Source organism: Pyrgilauda ruficollis, unplaced genomic scaffold (genome assembly GCF_017590135.1).
Source record: "Pyrgilauda ruficollis isolate IOZ18807 unplaced genomic scaffold, ASM1759013v1 scaffold22, whole genome shotgun sequence".
Classification (NCBI taxonomy): Eukaryota; Metazoa; Chordata; class Aves; order Passeriformes; family Passeridae; genus Pyrgilauda; species Pyrgilauda ruficollis.
In genome coordinates, this window is record NW_024521428.1 from 8,180,714 (window position 1) to 8,200,288 (window position 19,575).

Below are 19,575 nucleotides of genomic sequence, written 5' to 3' on the forward strand. Positions count from 1 at the left end.
ACTGCCCAGCACTGAATTTGTCCACCTTACACTTCTCCTTTACCAAGGATTATTTAAGGTTTTATGAAGCAGATACTAGTCCAGAAATACTTTTACACTTCTGATGGATTTTGGTTTTAATCACAGTGACCTGTTTTAGATCATTTTAATTTCTTTTTGATGTCTAATACTGTGTTTATACTGAGTTTGTAACAGTCTTGATACTATTTTAAGAATCTGTATCTTTTTAGCTTCTCATTTTATATACTTTAGAGACAGTGAACAGATTGAAGACTTCAAGCCCATTTGGTTGCTTCTCATAAGGTTGCCTTCCCATCCCCCTGATAAAACTTGTTTTCCTCCAAACCCCTCAAAACCATTTTGAAATAGGCAGACCAGAACACAACACAGTATTTAAGGTTCTGGACCACAAAAGTTACATACAGTTGAATACAGTTTAATTTGTTCACTTTCTAACCATTTCTAATATTTGTTTTAATTTTTGCACCCTATGGAGCACCACTGAATTTCACAGAATGATCTATTTTGACCCTAAGATCTAATTCCGAAGTGGTGATGCTTGACAGAGAATCCATCACATCTTTTGGCATTAAAATTTTTCCCCATGTCCATCACTCCATATTGATCTACATTGAGCTGTACATGCCTTTTAACACTCAGCTTCTTACGTTCTTCCTGCAATTCTTCACACATCCTTGGTCTTTATCACCCTGAACAGTTTGACACAGTTTGAAGCACTTGCAGTTCATTATGTGTCCCTCCTATAAAATTATTTGTTGAAAGCACCATGTGTTAAAACAAGCACAGATGTGACAGTCTTCCAACAGAAGTTAGGGACTAAACTGTTTGACAAAATTCATACATATTTGGAAGACTGTGTGTGGTTGTGTGCACATGTATGGTGCATAATTAACAGTACTGTAAACAGAGATTTTTATAACCCTGATTACAGTGCACTGATATGATAAAACCTGAACTGAATTACAATTATAAAGGAATCTTTATGCTCATACAGAAAAAATAAATCATCACCCACTTTTTATAGGTTGGTAAAATTTTGACACTTCCTGACTAGCTCTAGAACTCATTCAGACTTAAAAAACCTGGCTGAAATTAGGAAGATAAGTACTTTTCAAGAAAAAATATATAACCCAAGCATCTCATAGATCTATGTATATTAAAAAAGACTATTAAAGTAACCCATAGAAATTTTCAGTAATTGAAATTAAATCAACCTGTCTTTGAAAATGAACTATTGCACCATCTTGATAGGATTTAATTATCCCTTGAAAGTCACTTTGTAGTATTATGCAATATAAGAATTCTGATTCATGGTGCAGAGAATCCAGCTTGAAAATAGGAAACTAATGGGAATGAAAGAGGTGACAGAAATATCTCTTGCTTAGTCTCCTGCAGAGCTTACCGAGGTCACACAGAAGTGCTGAATCTGGTGATGGAAGTACATTTATTTATGCCAAAATTGCAGGGCCCAAGCCAAAATTGCAAAGCTCAAATAAGTCACCTGAATATATATACATATATATAAGTATAATGAGATTGCTTCCTTCAAAGTGTGAGCCTGTCTTAGAAACTTATGACATGGATATACTCAGACATTAGAGATTGATTACACTGCCCTGAACCTGGTGTTTTATACCAAGCATAAGTGTAACATTGTAAAAGTGCAAATCTTTTGATTTTCATTCACCGTTTTCAGATACAATTATCAAAACTTCTACATTATATATTATCACACATTATCTCAGCCTTCTTTTATTAATGCACTGAGGGAAAAAAAAAAGAAATCAAATTGAGGTTTTCCTTTTTTGAGTCAACAATTTTAACATGCACACACAGAATCCTTATAAAATTAAACATCTGTGAAGAAGGATGGAAGGAATATGAATAGTTTATGCCTTTTTATCACTCTAAATTGAGACTCACAAAACTGTGGCAAATACCTTGAACCAGAGCTGAATGTACTGGGTTTTATGCCCTGGGCTGGGGGAGGTCATAGAAATGTCCAGGATATCCTGATTTCCAATGTCCTCACTGTGAAGAGTATATTTATTTTTAAGCGCATACAAAACACTACCTTCAATATCAGTCACTGCTGAATACAATGTGTCATTTGCTTTCTCTCTGTGAAAATTAAATTGCAAGTATATTGATCAACTAGTAGATTCCACAGCAGAGAGCAGGAGTTCCCTGTATGGCCTGATTGTGAAGATTCATCACAGCCATCAGTTTTCCCCACCAGGGGTTTGGTGCTTGCCATGAGATTTTCCTGAAGTAAAAGCCCTGCTGACTGTGAGCAAAGCTACCAGGAAAAGCAGCCTAGCAGAAAGCCTCAATGAAATCTATCAAACAAACATACAGAAAATTACTTTCATCATTTTAGCATTCGTCAAAACCTCTTTCTCAGGGAGAGGCTGAGGGCAGGGTGAGCAGCACCTGCAGAGGGAAACCATCAGTGGAGGATGGAGTCTTGTGCACCAGTGCTGGGACTGGATAGGAAGGAGGTTTAAAAGAACTATGAAACCACTTGCTGTAAAGGCTCTGAGTGAACATACTGCCTTTTCATACTGTGCCTACTCAAGCTGCACAAGGTAACATACTTTCTACTTATTTGCTTTCCTCATTCCATTGGTGGATTGGATTCAAAAGTAGGTTGTTTCAAATATTTACTCCTCTAAAATGTCAAACTGAATCAAAATCACATCCATCACAAATGGTGAATCATTTTTCACATCAGACATTCAGGCTTGACTCATTTGCCTGCTGCAGAGATATCATCCTTTATTGCTACAGCTCCTATAATGGCAAACAAGCATTCAGTGATTGAGCATGATTGACTGCAAGCTACATGTGAGTCTCTTTTGCAAGCCCAAATTCACTTAAGATCCACACCTTTTTCAAAGAATTTCATGTTCATATACAAACATAGGGTGAAAACATTTCTAGAGGAGAAAGCTTGAGCATGCTTGCTCTCTTATTTGAGCCTTGTGTGGCCTAAAGCAGAATGTGCTAATGCATGTCAATGTGCCAGCAGATATATCAAACATACTCTGGACACTTGGGCCCAACAGTTATGAGCAAGGATGGAAGGTCATTGCATTTAATGTGCTTTTGAGACTGTTGTGATCTTGCAGCTGAAAAAGCGCCTGGGACTATCCATTCCACTTACAGGACTGCTTTGGTCTGAAGAGTTTCACAGGCAAAGAAGATGGCTGTGACTCATAGGGCTCAGTGTTTAGGTCAGAGTTTGCTTGGAAGAAATGAATCAGCTGGAAGACTTACTCATCGAATGCTTCCTATAATTAATTTCATTAATTCACATTTGTAGGGATTTGTAATGAAAATAGAAAGATTGATACAATTGTGGAGTGAATGGAAGTGTGTGTGTTTGTAGGCACCAAAAGAAAGAGCAAAGTGTTAAAAGAATGCCCTTTATTGACAAACAAAAGACATGTTTTGAGGACACTGTTCCTGTGCCGTGCATGTCAAGGCCACAGCACAGAAGACTGGCAGCAGATGACCATGCACTCTGCCATCAGAAGGATAACATCTCCAGGTTACAGCATAATACCCATACAATGACTTTTCCTGTTAGCCCAGCCTAAAAATAGGCTATGGACAGAGCCTATATATTGCAGACCAGGAAAAATGTACTGAGAGCTGCTGAGCAATATAAAAGATCACTGAATAGTAGTGGCTGGCAGGGAGCTCTGTCCAATCCCTCTGCTAACGCAGCTTCACCCAGAACAAGTAACACAGGGCACATCCAGATCAATCGTTAATACGTCCATAGAAGGAGACTGCACAACTTCTGCGGCAGATCTGACCATGAACTAGCCTGTCACTTCTGATCAAGAAGAACCACAGGGACAGGATAAGCACTGTCAGCTGGCACGACCTTTTTCCATACTTGGGTGATGCTCACAAGATCACATGAGCTCACACATCTTGGTGCTTATGAGACTATTGGGGTGAGGGTGAGTGAATGAGATTTATGAGGGACTGACTGTGAGTTGAAAAAAATTCAGCTTATTTACAGATTCTGCACCTAAACCTCGCCCTCCCATTCCCAAAACTCTTCCACTGAATTTTGTTACATGGAATACCCTAAACTTTAAGTGATACAAAATAAATCTTGAAAAAAAGAATGTTCTATGCTTTTGTGACCCAATGCAAAGAGAAGAAAATAACCCTTTTTGTTTTCCCACTGAGTACATTTTTGCAGTCCATGTTAAAGATGAAAAGCAATTTTAGTGAAATATTAATGCTGACATCATTAGCTACATCTAGCTACATTAGTAACATCTAGCATTTAGCTACATAAAGAAGCATCTACTTGCACTTTGCAGACGCTTGGGTTTGACACATCTATTAAAACATGTATGAGTAAATGGTGTTCCACGTTACACCTGTATGATTCCAGGACAACTCCATTATGTTACTGACTGCACTACATTAAAAGTACACGGCTACTGTGCTCTCATTCATTGTTTGGAGTGGGAATGACATGTGTACAGAACCTTAGAGAGAGCAAAATCTCTATAAAAGCTGAACAAAATGGCATTACCAGCTTCATAGTGCACAATGAAACAGCAATCTTCAGTGACTCTCTGAAATAAAAGTTACAGTGGTTTAGGTAAAAATCTAGTTAAGGAAAGATGAAATGAGAAAATGTAGCATTTTAAACATATAACTACTCATTATACTACATTCTGATTTAGTAGACATATTAGTGCATAAATAAATAAATGTAGTAGAGAAAGCTTTAAAAAATAGGAAGTCTCCTAAATAGTGTCTGTGGTAGAAAGAAGAAATGGTGCACACAGGACAGTTTTTGAGTTCATAGAGAAATTCACCTAACTTCAAATGTCTCACTCTAACTCAGTCACCTTATCAAGACTTTATTATCCAGAGAGAGAAACAGGCAGCTCCAGAAGGTGAATTGCCCAGTCCATCTCAGACTGACACGACTGAATCTCGAGGTATTTATTTTCTTGTCTTGCCTACAGAGGCCTCTTACAGTGACAAACTGAGAAGTAAATGCAATTTTTACATGGATGAAGTTACAAGGGCTTCCTGTGTCCTTATAACACAGATCCCCCACTAAACTATGCTGTAATACTACTTCACTGTACTCCCCACTATACAGTAATACTCCTTCAACTCTTTAATTTGTTTTCTTCTTAATGAACACGTACACCCTAATGCTGATGCATGACCCATCCCCAGTAACAAGGAATCAAAATATTTTTGTAATACTCATCTTTTTAAGGTTTTTTTGTTGTTTGCTTCTTATCTAAAGTAGTACAACTCTTCCAAATCAGACAGAAAAAATCCCATCCACTACATTTTTATGATCTTGCAAAGCAAAACATAAATCAATCTTTATTTGTGCTGAACACTAGCAAAATATTTTCCTACATTTCCCTGATGCTGGAAAGAAAATACACCTTAAAAGGAAAAAAAAAAAAGACTTTATGAAACAAAAAGTATATTAAGAAAATAATGACTTTACCTATTATCACATGCATGCCAAGTCTTGCCAAATGCTTCACAGTTTGGTAACCAATTCCTTTAGTGCCTCCAGTCACTATAGCAACCTTTCCATTTTGTGTAGGGAAAACTATATGAGAAAAAAGAAATAACACAAGGTTAGTTCATAATACCAACACAATTAAGAAGTTAAGATGTATTTTAAAGAGTGTACACTTAACAGACTCAAGCCAGGCCAGTAAACAATCTCAGAAGCAAACTCTGTATGGAAACAAAAACTATGGAACATCCACCATTATTTACTGCACTATAATTTTCCAGTGTTAACAGTTCACTAAAGACTGAGGTTGATGACATGAAATGCAAACAACCACTCCAGAAATTTTCTCATTTCTATTTGCATGCATTTCATCATCCTGCAGTCATCTGACCTTTACATTTTCCACCATAACTTTGTTACTGAGCAAGGTGGCAGCAGTTACGTCAGCTCAGGGATGGCTTACTCAAAGTGCACAGGGAAAAAAATTCAATTGGCAGCATGATACCCTGAAAATTTGTTGACTGACAAAAGACCAGCCTCTATCAGCAACATGGAGGAAAGATCTCAGTCAAAGGTGAGCCATCAAAAGTACACTAGCTGACCTAATTTCCCTGCATAACTGAGTGCTTTCTCTTCTGAAATCACAAGGCCCTGAGCCCCAAAGAAAGGAGGAAGCAATTTTCTTGCATGAAAGCCCCCATCTGCTTTTCCCACCTACACCACCCCTGTCCCACAGAAGCCAGCATCCCCAATACCCGCTGTCAGCCTCCACTCCAAGTGCTCCTTGACCCACACACAGCCTGGCAGGCAGGGAATGCTCCCAAACTCCCTCTGCTAGAGGGATGGCTTAGACACATCCTGTGTCTCCTGCCTCCCCAGGCAGCCCTCAGCCTGCCAAGAGAGCCAAGAGGCATCTGGGATGGCCCTTGCAGAGCAGCTGCCATTCCAGCTACAAGCTCTCACACTGGGTGCAGGATGCACAGCATATCCCTCCACCATGCAGGGAGTCCTGCAGCCAAAACAGAGCAAAGGTATTATCATTTAACTGCTTGGGAAAGGTGTGAATTAGGTCTAATATCAACTACAATTTTTTTTCGGGTGGAGAATGTTTCATGTGAAGCACCATGTAGTCCTTAGGTGACCAAGGAGAATTTCTAATTTCCTTTGGAGTCAAAGCTGTGAGGTATTTGCACAGGAAAAATAGTATTGAATACTTCATTTTGCTCTGGTGCAGCGTCCGTAGGCAACACTATAGATAAAAAATGTTTAAAGGATGCCAAGTTTCATCTATCAAAGGACTTTCTATTTTGATTTCCAGGTTTTTAGGGGATTACTTTCTTGCACAACACCAACTCATATTTTACATAGTTATGAAACACAGTACTAGCACTGATACAAGCTTCTTTCTTCACAGCAACTTCAAAAAGGATCCACATTTCACCTTTTCTGAAACACAGTTCTTTCCATCATGATTCAACATGAATTTCTGTTCTCTTCAAGTAACAACTTGGTTCTTCCCATCCATGAAGAACAGAAATTGTTTGCAGTTCTTTGAAGGTAAACTCCAATTACAGTGATATGTGTGCACATAGGTGTCCTAACATATATAATTCAAGCTAAATAAGGCTTACCCAGGAACCTTCTTAAGTGGCTTCTATTTAGCTATAAGCAGCCCTGCAATTTCCACCAAAAATACTTCTGATCTTAAACCCTTAACAAAATGCCCACAGGTCCAAATCTTGTCAAGAGAAAATGCAAGAGAAAATGCACTCTTTTGGGCCTGAGTACCTTCTCTTCCTCTTCTGCCTCCCCATGCCTCCCTTGATTCCTGGCCTCTCACCACATTGCTACCTGACATTTGGATTTCACGTGTTGCATACAGGTGCTGTCACTCATTTCCATTACTGCACCATCTACTGAATAAGAAGTGACATTTTAATGCGAAATTCACTTAGAAGAAAATTAATGAAAGGAAAGGAGAAAAAGTCAGGACTGGGGAAGGGGCAATGACATGAAGTGAAAATGCAAAGTCAGAAGAGCAAAGCATTAACCAGTATCACTGTAAAAAAGTGGTTCTTATCAGAGGACCTGATTTAGCAGATGAAAGAAGTCGAGTCCTACCCTGCCCATGGTGACTGCAAAGAAAAGGACAATTTTTTGGTCCTAATGGCCACTTAAAGACTCCACTGACAAAATGCATTCTGTGTGATCCTATATTACAGAGAGGTTTAAAACAGGCCTGCTTGTAGCAGCTAGATCCAAGGACCTAAGAAAGCAGAGAGGGAGGGAGAAATGAGGGCTGCAGACACACAGATAAGTGGTCATTATCTGTTTTATTTCCACGAGGTACAGCTTCCACATAACATGGTTTTGTATAGACACAACACTGCATGGCACAACTCAGTCTATCCACTCACTTCAGTCAAGATGGGAAATGCAAAGGGAAAAACTGAAATATGTCAGGGAGGGGAGTGGGGCAGGAAGAAAATAAACTCCTCAATTAATCCTTAATTGTTATTAATGTTAAAAATATGTGCAGTTTCCATCAAGTCAGATGTCTTAATGTGAAATGAACCTCCATTTAAATGAGACACAGCTAGTATTTATTTCAACAAAAGTGGTCAAGATCAAATACAGGCTCTGTGTGTATCCAGGGGGAACTCCAGTAAAAGGCAGTTTATTAGTGCCCTGTTCCCTCTAGAACTCCAACTTCATGTGGAATTTGCAGTACACCCAACTTTCAGCGTTAAAACACCACTTATATGATGAAACCCAGCATGAAATTTTCAAAGCAAGCCTGGGCTCAGCCTGGTTTTCAGCAGATACTGGTTTATTTTGTATGGGAGATTGAGGTGAGTGCAGCTGGAGCCTCACAGCCCCCCCAGGCAGGAGGCAGTGGAGACCCACCAGCTTTGCAATGCCCAGAGAGGTTCCCTCTGGCACTTGCAACTTGTTTAAACCACCCCAGTTCTCTCTCTCCCTCTGCTCCTGGTAAGGAGGCAGATACTGATCTCAAGTTCAGAGGAATAATGCCAGTGATATCTCCATGAGACATGAGAACGGTACAGCCCTGTGCTAATGAAATGCCCTGACCAAGCAGTAGCTGTTCATTTCCCTTCGTGTTCAAAGACACCAGCCTGCAGTCCTTAGGTGCTCCTTTATCACACCAGTGGCTGAGAGAAGCTTTTCTCAAGCTGCAGGTTCTGTCTGCATTCCAGCGTATTTGGACAACATATAAGCGTGTTTACTTTGCAAGTGGATTACCCTAAAACAGGAAAATAAGGCAGATTTATTATGTCCTGATATAAGGCTATTTAAAAATATTTTCCTTTTTAATATACTTGTCCTTAATCAGAAACAAATTCCATGTATACAGACATCCTAACACAAATTCAATACTACAAAGAACGTAAGGCAATTCTGTAATTTAAAAAAATGCTCATTTTCAAGGGACTTTAAAAAAGGGCTGTCAGGGTGCCCCTGCAACTGCCAAAACCACACAGAAATAAGTCTGCAGACCCATATCAATGACCAATTCCATATCAATGACCAGTTCCTGCCAGCAAAATCTCAGCTCTGGAGCAGGGATGGAAGTCATTGAAGTAGCCAAATCAAAACAAAAGCAGCAAACTTTCTCTTTTTTTGCAGAAACACACCATGTGAACACTAACAATGCAAACCTCAGAAGAAGAGCTTCCCTTGAGAGTAGCTTGTTTTGGAATTCTGAAACCTTTACAGCACATGGTGCTTGCAGCCAAGGGAAAAAAGAAGAAAAAAGTATTGGAAGTTTATTTAAAGCAAATTGCATCAAATTTTTACAAAGTTCGATTTCCTACCTTACTTATCCAGCATCTGCATTGTGGCACATTATGGGTCATTGTGGCACATCATGTGGACAATAAAATATAATTTCTTTATATTAATTTCCTCATTAACCTTCATTTTAAGACCTTGAAGGCCAAGGGTAGAATTTAGATTGTCTGAATCAGTCACCTGTACTTATCAGGCAAGACCTGAGCACAGCTGAAGGCATCCAAAAAGTTGACCAGTGTCCACCTGTGAGGTGCCATGCTGGGACCTGCCCACACCTCCTGAACTGGCCACACAGTGCAGGAACTTTGGTGGTAGTTGTGCTGGAGAGATCTCTACAGACAAATCTCAACAGTTTTTTGGTTTGTTTTTTTTTTATTCCTGCTATAACTGAATAATTTACATGCAAATATTAGCCCTGAAGGTAACTGGCAGAAGCACAGATGAAAAAAAAAATAAAAGAAAAGAACTAACAATGAATATTTAGTTTCATGACTGAATAACAAGATCCAAGTTCAGAGTCATTCCTGTATAGCAACACTGAGTGAGAAAAGAAGGCAAACTGTAATTTCCAGTCCTCATCTAACACCACAGGACAAGGCACAATCAAGTTCTTCTAGGTGGATTAAAGAAATCATATAGCTCAGTGTACCACAGAATTATTGAGTAGTTTTTCCTATTGCAAAATATTCTGACTTTTTCTCTGATTTATACTGTGTCAGTGTTGAGATTATAGCCATTAAGCAGATGTAGAAAAAATAATTCATTTTCCACTCTGAGAGACCCAGTAAACTGCTGGGGAACATGCAGCTTTTAGCAACAGCCTTTTTTGTGTGCCTTACAGAGGCATCTCCGTAAAATTCTGGTTTGGCAGAAACCAGGCAAACAGGGTCTGGATTCAAATATCATTCCAGGACTATCCTAAAGAAGACAATTTAGGTACTCAAATCCTGACAGATAAGCCAGACAAACTGTGTGCGCCTCAAGCCTGTCCTAAGCCTGTGCAGATGATTTTTCAAATGCAAACTGTCTTCCCAAATTTGCACACCAAAATCTTTTCTGCTTCCAATCACTTTCCTAATGAACATCAATATGCAATCAAGATTGAAGGCCTTTAAGGCTGGAAACCAGGTAGGTGGCAACCAGCCCGACTAGTCCTTCTGTGCAAAGGCATCCTGCTGGTTTCAGCAGTTGAGGCCACCGGGTCTTCTGCTGATGAACAACTGCCATGTACACATGCAGCTCCACAGGCACACGGCCAGTGGATCCAGCACACCTCGGATGGCTGGATGCATGGAGTAAGGGAGACTTAACTGCCCAGGGACAGTGTCTGTTTCCAAACACAGCTGGAGTTCTGCATCAGACAGGCGAAAAGCCTCCCAGCTTTTGTTAAGAACCATGAGGAAATGGAGGTATCGGAGAGGCTGGCCCTGGAGTTACTCATGGGAAGAGAAAGGTGTTGAAGAACCAGAACAGCAGGAGAAACTAAACCATGGAAATGTGTCCCTCACCCTACTCATAGGTATCTCAAGGTGCTATTAATGGAACAGCAGCAGTCAGATGGCTCTAAGAATTTCAGCAGCCAGGGGAAGACCTAATTTAATAAAGCTCCCACGCAGCCACTGACAGGGAATAGGACTGGTAACAACTGCCCACAAAACCACAGCAAAACCCCAGGCACACATAAGTTTCATGTTTAACCAATGCACAAGGTGCACAGAGCCTGAAATGCTGCATGCCAGTGAAACAACAAACAATTTTACCAATTCTGGAAACTCACAGAAGTTCCATCCCTGTATTTCAGGGGAATGCACACTCAGCCCGTGCCCCATGAAGTGGACATTTCCACAACACACAGAGCTCCCACACAGCAGCAGCAATTTGTCTGGGCTGCCTGGGAACCCACCCAGTGGTGTAACTCCAGACAAGGCACCACATATCCAGGATGCTGGACAAATGGCCAGAGTGCAGCAAGGCAGCAAATGACACAAAAGGAGAGGAGCTGGCAGACACACCAACTAGAGAAGCAGAGTGCTCAGCCAGCTAAGGAGATAACATGTTTACTCATCCCTTCCTGACATTGTCAACACAGGAACAAGTGACATTTCTTCAGAGTTAGCAGCAAACATCTGCTGAGACAGACTAATGATTTTTTTTTTAATTGCCAATGAAAACAACTTAAAAAAAACCCAACCAAACTTAAGGCTGCTCTAAATTTATAACATTTGTTTAGCTTTTTGATAAGCATGCCAGCTTGCTTACAGGGATGAAGTGATAACATTTGCAGGCAAGATGACAAGCCCTTCACAGAAGACTGAGATACAAGCTCCCAAAATCCATTACAGGACTTGTTCCTAGATATCTCATTTAACACATGCAGAAGTCATACTACAAACAAGCAGAACAGCTCATTTTCCTCTTGTTTTTTTCAACTTATGAACACACTGTGGAGCCTTGGGGGGTATTAGAGAGCAACAGGCATTATTAGAGTCCAATATCACAAGTTTGGAGCATGAGTACCCACAACAAGACCTAACTACAGCTAAAAAGGCCCCCACATATTAGAAAATATGCAAGATAAACTGGTGCAATAGTAAGATGAAAGTTATGACGCCAGCATTACAGTCCTGAAGGAAATATTTTCTACTAAAGAAAAATAACAATACCCTAAATAAGGCAGCTGCTCAGAGCAAGAGTTTTTGGCACACAAAAATACAAGACCTGTGGAAAGACATCTCTCTAACAGTGGGAAGGGAAGTGGAAAGCTACGCTAAAAATTTCATTTGCATGACACACCTATCTGCATTTCTTCTAGTGATTCTTGGAAAGAGAGCATAAATGCAGATAAGGGGAGAAGCGTGTGTAGAAAGCAGGATGTGGAAGGGGAAGCAGAAAGAAGTGTTAGACTTTCAAACAAGACAAAGGGAAAAGTTTTTTGGTCAAGATTAGGTCATTTTCAAGTGCTTCGTTCCCCTTTCCCCTCTCCTCACCTTCCCCCCACCTCCAGGTATTCAGGTGAAAGAGATACAGTTCTAAGCAATTTAATACACCTGAATCATAAATCTCTGCATGGTGATATTGTCCTCAAAGCCAAAAAAGGGCCCCAGTGAGGACACTGGCACTGCTCCTTACAGATGCAAATCAACCATGGTTTGGTGGGGTAAGTCAAGGTACTGATCCACAGCCTGCTAGAAAAGTAAGCTACAGCTATTGCCAAAGTAATCAAAAAAGAATTTCCTCTCCACTTGCACATACATTTTCAGTGCCCTGTTTTTCAGAGCGTATGACTGGTGTGTTTGCAAGTGAAGAAGTCCTGCCTGGTTACAAGAGCCAAGGGAAGATGCATTTTCATACATCTTTCGACTGGAGCCTGAGTGCTTTTGCTTTATTTTTCTAATAGGATGCTCAGTAATGTTAGTCTTGGACTCTGTGATGCTGCTAGACTTGGCAGAAGGGCTGCATGGAGAAAATGATAGTTGGAGTTTTCAAAAATTATATAGACGGCAATTTTCCAAACTGATTTATGCTGTCTTCACTCTGTCCATGGAGAACCTCTTCCTCCAGGAAACCCCATGCAGACCTTCTGCATCAGGACCATTGATCATACACAGCAAAAAAGCTGGATGTTGCCACCTCTCCCCCAAGAAAGAGGAGGATGAGAATGGAAAAAAAGTAAAGAGGACTTTTAATTTGGGAATTTGTCTTATTTCAGAATTGCCTTTATCTCAGACAATGGGAAATAAGGCTGCATTGAAAAATGGTTTGATGAAGCATATATATGAGTTTTTTACAATACAAGTTCAGGCTGATTTTGACAGAGATATTAGGAAATTTGATCCTTACAAATATGAAGCTGCCCTAAGGTAAAAGAAAGCAAAAGTAGATGAGAGGGTGCAGTTCCCAAGTCCTGAATCTCACTTCTGGCCAGAGTTCCTGAGTACTTTGTTCCTTTTGCCAAAATTCATCTGAAGATAAGATATTTGAATTTTTTTTTTTTTTTTTTTAATGAGTGCCAAATAGATTGATTGAACACCGTTATACAAATCAGTTGGATGGAAAATGCCACAGTGCACCATTAAAATCTGCTAAAATTTAATCAGGAATCCAAGTATGCCCACAATCTGCTCTTGGGAGGAAAGTTCCCAACCAAATGTGTAGAAAAAGAGAGTACTTGATCCCTGGGAGGGGCATGGGCTGATAGCGAAGTAACCAAGAGATGGAAAAGTTGCCTTACATCGACAAGTACAAATTATATTAGTGAAATTATGGCTCTGCAAGTTCCCAACAGACATCAAGCAATTTCTGCCATCACACACTAGTTCTTGTCTTACATATTCTTGCTATTTCTGGCTTAAGCCAGTGTTTGTTTGTTTGTTTGCTTGTTTTTCTGGATAAACGCTAGTCTTAAGGATTATTTCAAATAAAGGCTGATTGATAGTACATTTGACACACTTGTGCAAAAATATCTGGCACCTGACTACCCAGTGGCATTACACCACACATGGCATGTTTTGCTTCACTGGGCAATCATTTTGTGTTGGGACAGATGCCATCTGGGGACTTGGATGAGGCCATGAAGCATTGCCTTCGCTTGGAAAGGAGGACTCTGCTGCCATGAGGCTGGACTGGAGAGGTGTGGGGGACAGCACTGTCACTGGCAAGGCACAGCACAAACCCAGCTCAGCGACAGTGATCCATATGTGATGTCCCATAAAAGGCAATTCACAAAAATGTAACGTTGGGTTTTATGAAATAAGTGCAGAATGGTTGTTGCAACAATATGAAGAAATCCCACTAATTCCTTACACTATACTGAACAGACACAGCCTGCATATGAAAGATTACTGGATTTGTTAAAAATATCATGAGAAGAAACACGATGCTAGCTCCAAGAAAAAACTAATCTTCCCTACATATGCATATATTTAAAGGCTCCATTTACCCATATAATTTTTTTTACATGGGAAAATACTATCACAAGAATAGAGAAGGAGATTTTTCCATTTGTATTCTCTGCTCTGCTTATCTTTCATTCCTTTTATATATTTACTTATTAAGTATTACTCTTTGGCTTTCTTCTCTTTCACTCCAGTCACACTAAAGATAGGGAAGTTATATACAGGTGTATCTTTAAATCAAGAAAAAGCATCTGATTATCTTTTGAACAGATTTACTGATGCTTATTCCCATACTCCCTCCCTCTGGGCAAATGTAATTCTGCAATACCTTGGGCAATGTCATTTTATGTAAAACTTCCCAATGCTCTTCAAGTCATGTCACCATGTAATTATACTTTTTTCCTGTTGTGAAATGAGAGATGAAAAAGAGAAGCTTATCCCAGGATATTTAAATAGGGGCAATGGAAATAGCTCTGCATAGTCTAGTAGCTGTAGAATGCATTTTCCCATCCTGCAAAAGTTTGAGACATTAGAATTATTTTTTCATTCTCTACCAGGAACTGAAGATTGTCTAGGCTCCAAGATTTCCCGAACAGCTAACGAGTAGATGCAGCTGCATCTGACAATGCTTTACATCCCTCAGGATGTAAGAAACCATTTCAAGTCCTTGCTCTCAGACATACCCCCAAGCATACAAAAGCCTTCCCAAGTGCAATTCCCTGTTTCTGAGTGCTATTTCCCTACAGTGAAAGTTTCATTTTAATCAAACATTTGACATTTAAAGACAATATTCCAGCTCACTAAAGTCCCAAATAAATGTAGATTTCTCCAAATCATGTTCATAAATCCAGTGAAGAAGGCATAAATAACAACCAAAATGAAATGTGAATAATCTCAGAAAAGGTCTTCCCTTGGAAAGACCACATCCCATAGATCTAAAGAAACTTGACAGTTATCTGCATGAAATGGCACAGAATTCTTAAGGTTTTAAAATTTCATGTCTAACTATAAAGAATTAGCATTTGGGTTACAGTTTTGCCCAAAAAGCAGGGTAATGGCAGTGAGTTTGAAATGCTGGAGAAAATATGATTCAGCAGAGCATGATGCTGCCGCCACTCTGTTACAGAGTAAATGTCATAACTGACTGCAGAGCAGAAACCTCATTTCAGAAAACTGTAAATGATGGTTATTTCACAACAAAGAGACTTAAGAAAAGGAAAAAGGAAAAAAAGAAAAGGAGAAGAAGGAGAAGGAGAAAAGGAGAAGAAGGAGAAGGAGAAGGAGAAGGAGAAGGAGAAGGAGAAGGAGAAGGAGAAGGAGAAAAGAACAGGTGTTATTCTTGATTTAATCCCAAATGCTATAGAAATAAACCTATGCAGACAAGTCCCCACACCTTGCATGGAAGAAATGTTCCATCATAAACCCTCAAGTCTGGAGAATATTTTAAGTGCCCAAAGCTCAGAAAATGTGGAAGTCATATATTCAGTTTCTGCTGAAACTCAGAATGCTGAAACTCAGCACTCTCCTGGAGAAACTGGCTGCTTGGACAGACATACTGCTTGCTATGTAAAATCCTGGCTGGATGGCCATGGAGAGTGTGGTGGTGAATGGAGCTACACGCAGCTGGTAGCCCGGTAACAAGTGAAGTTCCCCAGGGCTCAGACTTGGCATCAGTCCTGTTTAACATCTTTATCAATGGTCTGGATGAAGTGATCGAGTGCCTTCAGCCAGTTTTCAGATGACACCAAGTTGGGCAGGAGTGTCAAACTGATGGAGGGCAGAAAGGCTCCACATAGGGAGAGCTTTACCAGCTGGATTGATGGACCAAGGCAAAGGGTATGAGATTCAAAAAGACCAGCTTCTAGGTCCTGATTTTGGGTCACAACAACCCCATGCAGTGCTACAGGCTGGGGGCTGAGTGGCTGGAAAGCTGCCCAGCAGAAAAGGACCTGGGGGTCCTGGTTGACAGCATCTGAACGTGAGCCAGTGTGTGTCCAGCTGTCCAGGAATGCCAGTGAGCATCCTGGCCTGTGTCAGCAATAGTGTGGTCAGCAGGACCATTATCCCCTGTGCTCAGCACTGGTGAGGCCACACCTGGAAACCTGTGCTTGGTTCTGAGCCCCTCATGACAAGAAAGACATTGAGGGGCTGGATTATTGCCAGAGAAGGGCAATGGAGCTGGTGAAGAGTCTGAAGCACAAGTCAGATGCAGAGCAGCTGAGGGGGCTGGGGGTGCTTAGCCTGGAGAAAAGGAAGCTCAGGGGTGACCTTATTGCTTTCTATAACTATCTGAAAGGCATTTTAGCAAGGAGAGGTTAGATCTTTTGTCCCATGTAATAAGTGACAAGACAAGAGGAAATGGCCTTAAGCTGTTCCAGAGGAGGTTTAGATCAGATACTAGGAAAAAATTTCTTCCCCTTCCCTAAAAGGATTATCAAACATTTGAACAGGCTGTCCAGGGGGTGGTTGAGTCACTACCCCTGGAGGTATTTAAACAACATGTAGATGTGTCACTTAGGGACATGGTTTGGCCATGGACTTGGCAGCGTGGGTTAACTGTTGGAATTTTCCAACCTAAATTATTCAAGGATTCTATGATTCATCAGCACTTTCATATGCAGAAACTGAAGCAAAGAGTGATCTCATTACTTATGGTCAAACTGGAAAGACTGATCTACTTATGGCCAAACTAGAAATCCGAACCAAAAGCAAAATATTGCCACCTGCATTTTAGCATCTCACCAGAAGAATTTAAAAAGACAACAGAAAACAATTTATACTTTGCACTATGACCTATACCTTTCAAAAGACAAAATATTTTAATTTTTATTTTTGGGGCAGTATTGACTGTGTCATCATATTCCTAGATAGTACAGGATATATTGTATCACAATCCTCAATATCATCTTTACAGCTTCTACTTTTACTGCTTGTGAATTCCAACATCTCTTATTCTGACCACATGCTATTAAAAGATTGAATTAATCATTCCATCTTGCTCACAGCACAGATGGAGAGATACAGTTGGGCAACCAATACATTGGGAAAGTCGATTCTTTAAATATTCCCTTACTATATTATATTATATTCTGGGAATGTGAGGGGTGGGTGGGTGTGTGTGAAGAAAAAAAAAAACATTGGAAAGATCATTAAGAGTAGTTTAAACTGCATCTCCTCTCTTCCCAGAGTCAGAGAATGTAATTTCCATATCCCAATCAAGCTTAAGAGCATCCAGCTGAAGGTCACATTCTGATCTGCCTCTTCCAGGTGACAAAAATGCTCTGCTGCCACTCAAACAGTCTCCTCTGCTTCCCACAGCTTCAGGGTGACAGTATTTCCATCAAATAAGTAAGCAGAAGTCATGAGTTGGTACACAGAATTTAAAAGGTAATTGAATGTCTCTGGAGTAGTTCACTTCAAAACACTGCAATCACTTGTGAACTGAAGTGCTTGCTATCATATACAAAGCTCTAGTAATTAGAATCAGGAAGAGAGGTACAAGGTGATTAGAGAATATTGGGAAAAATCTAGTTAACAGGAAACATAGCCCATCAACCAATCAGTACTAAAAATTTCCCTGAGATACTTGCAATTTATTAAAATACAAAATGCTAAAAAACACATTTCCATATTATTAAAAATTTTTGAAGCAAATCAGAAGCCATTACAGCATTGACATTAATGCGAGATTAACCTCAGATGCTACTGACTTAATAAAACCATGGAAAATACTCTCAACATCCCTTCCTCTCCCTCTCTGCCCTGTTTCCACATCCTTCAAACCCACTCCTGGCCAGCCCATTTATGTCTTTGTCTGGCTGACACCTGGTGAAGAGTCAGGGCAGGGGCAGAAGCTGCCTGGATTGTCACTCCTAGAGGTGCCTGTTGTTGTACAGCCCAAAGCAGTGGCTCCAAGGAAAGCAGGGCTCATGTGGCCTGTGTGGAAGCAGAGCAGGCCAGCGAGGGGGACACTCACAGCTGCACAGCCCCAGCGGCGCTGCCTTTGCAGGGCACTGCCCGAGCTCGATGCCCCAGCTGCACCAGGCTGCCCAAACCCTGCTGCCACCCTCCCAGGGCCATCACCCAACCTCCAGCAGGAAAAATCCCTGATGGAACAGAACTTTGTGGATTTTTTTTGGTTTATTTTTTTAAAGATAGTTCTACTGAAGCCCCTGAGCCTCTGGATGAAGCTCAATTTTGTACTCAAAACTACCTAAAAACCAGTTCTAACTTGGAATGAGCAAGTACAAAGAGCTTGCACATATTTTTCTTCAAGACAGATACAACATTTGTGTTCCAAATATGGAATTCCATTCATTTTTCTCTTCTTTGATAACACAAACAGGTCAGGGTTTTCAAATTGAGCATGAATGTACAAGTAGAGAAGGGTCTAGACTACACTACATATGAAATTTCCTAATTGTTTCATAACAGTCCTTTACTAGAAAAAAACTGATTTCAAAATCCTCTTTCTCAACACATGCTGGAGTGATCTCACACTCATAGATTTTCTTTCAATTTTCATCTTTCTTGTTTCTCATAAAATATGCACTGAAGTTTTCAAGGAAAACAACTACTTTGCAATAAAGACAGCTATTTGTTTTGAATTTTTTTTTAATTAGATGTTTTTATTCTTCAGTGAAAAACTTAATTTTGAATTAAATTTTATAGCCCATCAATCTAGAGCAGATTCACGAGACTTAGGGAAATAGTTACCTTAGAAGAACAGCTACTGTGCATGCTCTATAATTGGTCTTCATCAAAATTGTCAACGATTTTTAATATGCAGTTACCGCACAGATTAAAAGCTGTTAAAGTATGTCTCTATTTAAGAGGCCATCATTCCACAGTGTCATTATCTGCTATTAATATTTCAATTAGAGATCATCACATGCTCCTTTGAAGAAATGTGCAACTACTCACAAGACAAGTCCCATTATTGATAATGCTCCAGGAGCATGACACAAACATCCTATTTTTGTTCCTACATTTAATTACCTTCTATAAATATCTTACCAAATTTTTAAGGGATTAGCTCCTTTCATATAAAAATATGCATCTGTGTTGATGAACACCTTCCAACCATTCTGCTTCTAGGAAGGGAGGTGACAGCTACAGGAATTATACTGGCAGTCCTTCTGCAGAGGCACTTTACAACCTCACTGTTCAACCAGGTGTTCAAACAGGCTGATACATCACAGTGCACCCTGGCAGTCCTTCTCAGGACATCAGCCAGAACTACCAGCACTTTTCAGGCATCCCTGGTAGCATAAACAGGCTTCATGCCTGCTTTTTTGTCCACCTGACCAGAGGATT

At 40.2% G+C, this 19,575-nt stretch overlaps 1 protein-coding gene across 1 annotated transcript in view; it reads right to left on the reverse strand.

The window, feature by feature from the left end:
- DHRSX (dehydrogenase/reductase X-linked) overlaps positions 1 to 19,575 on the reverse strand; it is a 163,352-nt gene that overhangs the window by 119,336 nt on the left and 24,441 nt on the right. Inside the window, exon 2 of the mRNA XM_041468482.1 lies at positions 5,534 to 5,641. Within this exon, the coding sequence (XP_041324416.1) occupies positions 5,534 to 5,641 (108 nt within the window). The remainder of the gene's footprint in view (positions 1 to 5,533; positions 5,642 to 19,575) is intronic.